General features: G+C 33.5%; 2 protein-coding genes across 2 annotated transcripts; both read right to left on the reverse strand.

Annotated features, from left to right (window-relative positions):
* Positions 1-50: 50 nt before the first annotated feature.
* Positions 51-2,834, reverse strand: LOC132912430 (protein saal1). Its single transcript, XM_060969835.1, has 6 exons — positions 2,333-2,834; positions 1,802-1,957; positions 1,040-1,301; positions 830-940; positions 386-742; positions 51-306 (listed from the first exon to the last, which is right to left on the reverse strand). Exons 1-6 carry the CDS (start codon positions 2,495-2,497, stop codon positions 83-85), a joined length of 1,275 nt encoding a protein of 424 aa, XP_060825818.1. The 5' UTR covers positions 2,498-2,834; the 3' UTR covers positions 51-82.
* A 291-nt stretch (positions 2,835-3,125) lies between these two features.
* LOC132912431 (kynurenine/alpha-aminoadipate aminotransferase, mitochondrial-like) lies at positions 3,126-6,040 on the reverse strand. Its single transcript, XM_060969836.1, has 8 exons — positions 5,733-6,040; positions 5,379-5,544; positions 4,665-4,851; positions 4,396-4,512; positions 3,964-4,287; positions 3,753-3,879; positions 3,438-3,646; positions 3,126-3,260 (listed from the first exon to the last, which is right to left on the reverse strand). The coding sequence occupies exons 1-8, from the start codon at positions 5,797-5,799 to the stop codon at positions 3,213-3,215; spliced, it is 1,245 nt and encodes a 414-aa protein (XP_060825819.1). The 5' UTR covers positions 5,800-6,040; the 3' UTR covers positions 3,126-3,212.
* Positions 6,041-8,500: the final 2,460 nt, after the last annotated feature.

Raw genomic sequence — 8,500 nt, forward strand, 5'->3', positions numbered from 1 at the left:
ATCAAAGGCTATAAATTATCAAAAATTGCTTTCATCGGTCAAATTAATCATTTTCTTTTTCCTATTATTCTAAACCCTCGTTTTATTTGTTCGATAATCCATTTATTATACCGATGATCTTTTCTGCAGGAATTTTTGATTTTAATAAATTTATCGTATGATCGGTAACAGGCTTTTCGTTTATTTTCAAAATTTTTATAATTTCATCTGCAGAAGAGATTTTTGACACTTCGATCCAATATCCTACAAGATACTTTAGTAATTCTCCCATTGTTTCTTTGGAATCTTCTTCTTCTTCTTTCATTGCTGGAAATAACCATAGATTCATAAATTATTTACATATCCATAGTACAGAAAGTCATTCGTATATAACGATATAATTCACCTGTGTTGATGCTAACTATAATTTTTAAAACTGTTGCATCTATATCAACTGTAGAGTCTGCCCTTAAAAATCCTTTCCATCGAAAATCCAGAATCATTTCTGCACATCTATGAACGCAAGAAGCTTTGGTCTCGTCCAAAGGATAAAGATTCCACGGATCGATAAAACTTGCTAAAATTCTTCGTAGAATCTCTACTGTTCTGTTTAAATTGTCTTCTTGCAAGATCTCCTGATGAATTTGATGTCCCTTTCGAACAATCGAAAACAACTCCAACCAATCTTCAAGATATTTTAAAGTCGAAGGCGAATAAGGTGCTTCGTCTTGAGGAAAAACTTCTTCGAAGGATTCCAACATTCCTACAAGTTTCAAATTTCTCGTTTGCCTTCTATTTCATACAGATGGATCGAATAATTTTTCGTTAAAAATATATTGAAATTTGACACCTGGCAGAAAACTAGAAGATTCGAATAGCTCGTCCAATAATGTTTTCCCAGATGAAAGATCGATCTCTGCCGAAGAACGCAAAAAACTTGTCGTCGCGATCAAAAGTTCCTCTGTAATAATTTATTTTGATCTGCATTAAATTCAAAATTCTATTTGTTTTTAATCTCATTATTACTACTGTTGCAAAGAGTAAGTATTATCGTAGTTACCGTTTGTGGAACTTTTCAAGATAAAGGGAACCACCTCTCTTAAAAAGGTTGAATTTCTTAAATTAACTCTCCATTTTGATTCAGGATTGATTTGAATATTCCAAAGTGCAGAACGTAGAAGACGAAGTATTTGTACTAACGTAGCAGTGTCTTCGGAAGAAAGGAGGCGAAGAATTGTCTCGAGAAGCTCCTCCTTCTCTCCCAATGCATCAAGCACTGACGGTTCGCAAGTCATATTGCCAATTATTCCCAAAATTATTTCCTATAAAAATAAGAACACTAGGAAGCTTTTACATGATATATAATATTTTATATAATATAAAATGCAAAGAGAAACATAGTATCTTTTTTTGATAATCAAAAATTTACTATTAGGATTTATGGATCTTTCAAGAGGTTTGTAAAGAATATGTACAAGATAGGTTCAAAGTGTTTTGATATATGGAAAGGATAAATAGAAAATAAGATTAAGAAATTTCAACTATTCGATTAGCAAGTAAGCTTATGACATAACAAAATTTAGATACGTTATAAACAAATAGCTTCTATTTATTAGCGTTTCAATCCGGTTATTCTAATTGGAAAATCATTAAGAACCATAAAGGATTCGATATATAAAAGGAGTTTACGGTGTGTAGAAATCAAGGACTGCGAGTTCTTATAGTCTAGAAATCATGGAACTCTGGAAATGTTTTCTAAAATTTTTATTCGATAAATAAAATACAGATTTAAGAGATAGAATAATCTTGAAAGAAATCGTACCGTAAACCTTGGTTCTTCGGATGAATTCAAAGCAAATTCTGCAATTTTAAGAAAATCATTATCTACAAGAAAGTTAACAACGTCTTTCTCTGCGGTCATATCCCACAATGTGCATAAGTCGTACTCCACTTTCTCGTTCCAGCCATCTTCGAGAACCTTTGCAATATTCAATTTATTTAAATTACTTTGAATACGCTTATATAACAAATGTTAATATATAAGTACTTATAAGTAGATATGCTTACGTTGTATAGATTAAACGCATAAATAATTTTCTATCAAAATGCTTCAATTATACGTAACTATGAAAGTGCTAAGACTGTTTGGCGAAACGAATGAATTTACAAAGTTTATTATAATTATTAAGACATAATTTAGCTTATTTATATTGTCGAAATAAACATCTTTAATATAACAGAGATTTAAGTAATACTTTCTTAAAACACGACTTACTGAAATTTACCAATGAAACATAGGAAATTAATACAAGCTCGAATCAAATGTAACTCAACTGAAGACTACGATACGTACCTTTGATATTGAAAGTAAAATATTGATTATCCATTTGCCGCTATACAGAGTATCTCCTACAGTATCTCCTTTCAACTTTTCAATATCGTCTTCTCCGATTTCTCGAGCTTCTAACAGTACGTTTGGTTCCACTTTGTCAGTTTCAGGTTCCTGAACCTCGCTCATTCTTCCTACTCGCTAAACTACTATTCTCTCTATAGTATTTTTTTACGAATTATTATTGATTTTACAGATGGTTACTTTAAGTTGATAATAATTTGAGCAAAGATATACTCGGAGAAATAATAATTTATCACAAATTATTCACTTTCTGTTACGAACTTGGCACAGCTGATTGATATAAATGAAGATAACCTAACCTTTTTACCAGCGTAAATGAATTTTACCAACGTTTAGCCTTGCGATATTTTTCTTGTCATTCGCATCGCAGCTACTAGCGTAAATTCCAAATTGCGAATTCAAAATCATATCGATAACTCAAGATCAAGTTCGATATTTACCATTCACTGAATACATGATATTTCGAGTGAAATATTGCACGAACCATAAGGAAAACACAACATTAATGCTGATTTCTATTGAAATCTTACATGCATTTAGCTGCGAATTACAAAAAAAGAATAGAAATATGCCTTTTTTCTTTTTTGTTTTTTTTTATCTTATTGTATCTCATTGCAAATTAAAATTAAAAGAATTAAAAATTAAAAATTGCAAATTATATATCCATCTATAACGTATTATATCCGTTCTTTTTCCACGGAAGATGAATTAAAATATTTAAAAGCTTGATACATAATATTTATTTCCTTAATGATTCATATTCGAAAAATTACAAAAGAATTACGAAATTGATTATAGCTGTAAAACTTCGTTTCCAGTTCTATTTTCTTATCTCTTCGCGTATCAACGTGGCTAGCGTTGAAAGCGCCTGAAAAGAAAAAAAAAGAAACGACGTAATATAATTTTCACATAAGAATACGTGAAATATATAAACGATCTTGAATTAGTAGAAACGTACATATATTAGACGTTAGAGGAACATTGACGCGATACTATAAATTATTAGGTGAATTAAATACAAAACGGAGTCAAAGAAAACAAGAACCTTATCGATTTCTTGCGGTGTCGCGTAACTGTAGCACAGTCTGAGATGCTGTTCAGGTTTCGAGCGGTCGTGGTTAAACGCATGACCGGGAATAAGAAAAATCCCTCGGGAAATACACTTCATCCTTGCCAATTCCATTACATCTTTCGTTTTATTCACTTTTAGCCAAACGAACATCCCACCCTTTGGAACGTTCCATTCTGCCAATCCTACAATATAAACGATGCTTTTGTTTCGAGATGAAAAAAAAGAACTAAATTCAAAATTTTCGATTTTTAAAAAACGAAACCTTGCTGTAATTTGAATATTATATACCGGTAAGATGTTTTTCCATCAAAGACAGCATAATGTCTCGTCTTTCGCGATAAAATTTCTGAATGTCGTTAAAATGTTGCCGTGTCTTCTCCAAATCCCATACATCTAATAATTTGAACAGCAAAACCTGTAAAAGTAATAATCATCGACGAAGGAAAATACTTTGATCCGTAAGAAATATTTGTGATGTACGTATGATTGTAAACATTACCTGCGATAAGGAGGAAGCGTGAATATTCGTTGCTTCCATATGCGTAGTTAATTTTTTAATAACATCTTTATGCGCTGTAACAACGCCTAATCTAAGTCCGGCGCTTAGAATTTTGCTGAAAGAATCCAAACGTATTACACGTCCTTTGGTATCCATTTCGAGGAAGGTGGTGGGTTTCTTATCGACGAAATGGATGAAACAATAAGGATCGTCCTCGACGATTAAAAAGTTGTACGTATCGGCTAATTCATAAACCTCCCTTCTTCGCGATTCTGTCAAAACTGTTCCCGTTGGATTGGCTCCTGTAGGATTCGTGTAAAGGACCTACGAAACAAGTGTATCCTTCTTTATATCCGAATATAGTAATACGTAGTAATATACGATCGATTAGGTAAAATTATCACTTGATTTTCGATATTCCCTGCAACTCACTTTTGGCATTGGTTTACCACTGTCTCGTCTTTCTTCGCAAATTTTTCTTATATTTACCGGAATTATACCATCCCGATCTTGTGAAATTTCGATGAATTCTGGCATTAAAGGTGCGAGCTGAAGAAAAGGTGAATAACGTTGAAGAGTTTAATAAAACAATAAACTCTATTAAAACGGCTTGAGAGTATCGAGGTATTTAGTCTAAAGGGAGATGGAAATAATAAAGAAAAAAAGAAAAAGATAGTAAACGAATGTGTATGTAGGTTTACCGCATTTAGAATTCCGTCGTAAGTCGGTGCTTGAATCATCACAGGATCGCCTGTTTCTAAAGTCATCTCGAAAATTTTGCTACACCCGTCCATCGATCCAGACGTGAAAAGTACGTCCCAATCGTTGTATATCGGCTTGTGCCAATATTCTTGAAATTCTCGCATCTTTTTTAACAATGGTAAGTATCTTAAATCGAAAAATAAAAGAATGAAAGATGATCGAGGAAATATACGATACTAATATATATATATATATATATAATATGTATAATATTATTGCATACTATACAGCATACACCAGCACTAGATGCACAGCGATTAGTAAGCAAGAGTTAAGTAATATGATATAACGTAAAAAATTAGGAATAAGAATGCAACGACATCGTTGTGATAGGTTATGGGCGTAAAGTACCAACGAAAGATCATTATTATCGTATAGATTGTATTGCTGCGTCTGCGAAATCATGGTACAGACAGTCGAACGATGATTCTAAGTGGAGAACAAAGCGGGGAAAGAAAAGGAGAACGCTTTTTCGTTTTCGAGAAAATCGAGCCTGAAAACGCGTCAAGCAGCCGTGTATCAATTTTGAAAATTTCGAATTACGAAACTTGAATTAATCGTAAAATCGTAAAATCGTAATAATCGTAAAATAGAATTTATTACGTCGGTAGAGTAAAGCATCTTTTATTCTTGTTACTTATTTTATAAATTACCCTTGGGAAGGACCATATTGAAGAGACCAGGACAACTCTTCTCCGACGAGTTTTACTTTTGTTCCGCCCTTGTACGTTACGGAGATATCGACGAAAGGAAAAGTTTTTGTATTCGGCATTCCATTAGCTAGACTTATCGCATCTTTCGCTTCTATAAATCTCATCGCTGTGTTATGGAAAAATTTGATTTACGTATGAATTATCTTTATAAATTATTGTTTCAAAGAGATACAGGATAGACAGAGTTTCACGAATTGTTTAATAAAATATCAGATATCACGGACAATGTTATAACAGCGATAATGAAAACGATATTAACAAGAAATAAGATACGAAGAAATTAGGAGTTCTTACCCAATTCGCGAAGAATACTAGACTTTCGCCTTCTCGTGGCATTCGTTAGAAACGTTGAAAAATCCATTACGAACGAACGTTTTTCTTAATAATGGATCTGGTTAATTTTTAATGTTTGATCTTTGTTTCGGTTAATTTTCGGTCGAACGATAGCGTCCAAGCGAGTCGAATAACTCCGGCTTTACCAGTCTAATCGATTTAGATAAATTCGATAAATCGATAATTTCTAAATATTTCAAATTTATTACGAGACAGCGGATCGATCGATACCGAGCGAGCGTGTCGAAAGTCATCGAGAGACTGGACTCGAACACAACCATGATTTTAAGAAAAATCAGCCTGTTATCCATGTCGCGGGTTATCATCAGCTCACATTGCTGACACGTTACGATCGAAGCGTTACAAATCAAGCCATTGTAATCGATGAAAATTTCCGTCAACTAAAAAAAAGCAATTATGGAGTGGAAAAATATTTCGCAAGGAAATAAATTAATGAATTATAGAAATGAAAAAGTAAATGTATTACGTAACACGATACTTGATTCACTTTTAAGCTTGTTCTTGCGATAATCGTAAACAGCGATATCATCTTGCGTTGGTAAATAGGAAGATAATAATGCGCGTAATAAGAATAAAAATCATGGAGGGTATTACTTCAACGTCTTATGTTCAACATGTATATTTTATTTCGTATCTGAAAAAATAGAGACACGGTAAAGAAAATGAGTATTCTACTATTCATCCATTGCAAAAAGGTTGTCGAGTAAGGATCGGAGATATTATCGTTATAAACAGCGTAAGTCGAGTACATCGTCATTGTAAAACGTTGCTTGTAAGTTTGTAGGGATTCGGATGTAGCTAAGAATTACTTTCATCGTTATTATCGTTACTCGCTCGTATCTCGATAACCATGCTGAAAAATCGAAATATTCAACGAAGAAGATTTACATCGAGTAAAAATCATGAAGGGCATGGTTTTCGACATAATTGTACGATTATCGTACTTTTCTTACGGTATTCCCTCTTTCTTCGCCACGTCGTACATCAGCGAGTAACGAGGAAAATTCACAGAAATATCTTTAGCGGAGGAGACTGCCTGATCGTTTCGATAATGGGAAAGAAAAATTTGTAAATTTAACACGGGAAGGCATGACGAAAGAAAGTGATAGTAGGAAACGGTGAAAGTTTTATTGTTCGTACACATTAGGAAGGATCTTTCTTTAAAACGTTACGAAAGACGATAGAACATTTTTTTCCCCTCTCGTGATCGTGATCTTCGTCATAATTATAATCACCCTCTTTCCTCTTTCCTCTTTCCTCGCGTTATCGTCTCTTCTTATTCTCGTTAGCATTCGACACCTTCCCTTCCCTTCCCTTCCCTTCCCTTCCCTTCCCTTCCCATCCCTCGTTTTCTCGTCTAGTTTACAATTTCTCTATTGCTTTTATTTCTTATTTATTCTTTCGTCACGTAATCGTGAAACGCTATCGTTATAATTGTTTTCTGTTTTTTTTTTCTTTTCTTCTTTTTTCTTCTCTTCTTGGGTAGACGTTAATTCATCTTTTCTTCTTCTTACCTTAATCAGAGCATTCTCTCCTCGTTATAATCAGACTGACAAGAATAATCACAATTACGATTACGATTGTCATCACTATAACTATTTATCGAATCAAATCGTTAATTATTAATTACGTTACCCCTTTTGATTCATCGAGATTATCGTTTGCGTGACAGTACTATCTAAATGATAATGGAAGAAGACCTGGCGGAAAGGCACCAACCCAAGTTTCGCGTTACGTGTAACGTAATTACTAAACGTGTAGTCGGGTTCGCGTTTATATCATTCCTTTATCGTCAAAAATCCTCGATTAAACTTACGAATAAGAACAACATCGATCGTTAGTATCAAACTGCTAATACACGATATAATATAAAACAGTAAAGTAACGCCAACGAATAATTAATAAATAAACAAACACAGTCGAATAATACGAACAGATCGTATCTTGATCGACAGATCGAAATCGAGCAACTCGACGAACAACGATAAGATAACGATTCTTAATAATAATAAAAGAAAAAGGGAAAAAAGAAAAAGAAGAAGAAGAAAGTGAAACATAAAATGTCGTCGTATTTGCATCTAAAAGCAAAGATAAAAGATTATAAACGCGTCCCGATCGATGGAAAAATTTACAACATTTTACATTAATACTTGGCTCTGGTTTCTCTAATTTTCTATACATCATTGCATGCGTTCCACGCATTCGTACGCGCTCATACTCGTCACAAGTCACAGACGCGCATACATACACGAAGGATTTCTGCTTCTGAATTGGCAGTCATCAAAGCGTCGTTAATTAATCGATCAAGCACGATCAAGTATGAGAAAAGAAGGCGTTAAAAACGAACGAAAGTTGGAAAAAAGTTTTGCAAGTGCCCGGGCACCTTTAATTCCGATCGAAACAAACGGGGCTCGTTCGACGGCACGATTTTTCGTTTTTGTTTAGCATAAAACGACAAAACCATATAAATTAATTTCGAGTTAGACGATTGTTCGCTTCGTAACAATTTTATTTCCGTAGAACGCAAAACCATAATGAGAGTAACTTGATTATTCGATTTAAAGGAAAACATATATATCCTTGTTTCCCCTTCAACCTTTCGATCGATCTAACTCTTATACCTTTATTTTTAATTGCGCATATCGTACGTACATATATATATATATAGACAAGTATTAAAAAATAAAACAAAAAATGATCGACGAGAA

The sequence above is a fragment of the Bombus pascuorum genome, chromosome 12 (assembly GCF_905332965.1).
Source record: "Bombus pascuorum chromosome 12, iyBomPasc1.1, whole genome shotgun sequence".
In the NCBI taxonomy this organism is placed as follows: Eukaryota; Metazoa; Arthropoda; class Insecta; order Hymenoptera; family Apidae; genus Bombus; species Bombus pascuorum.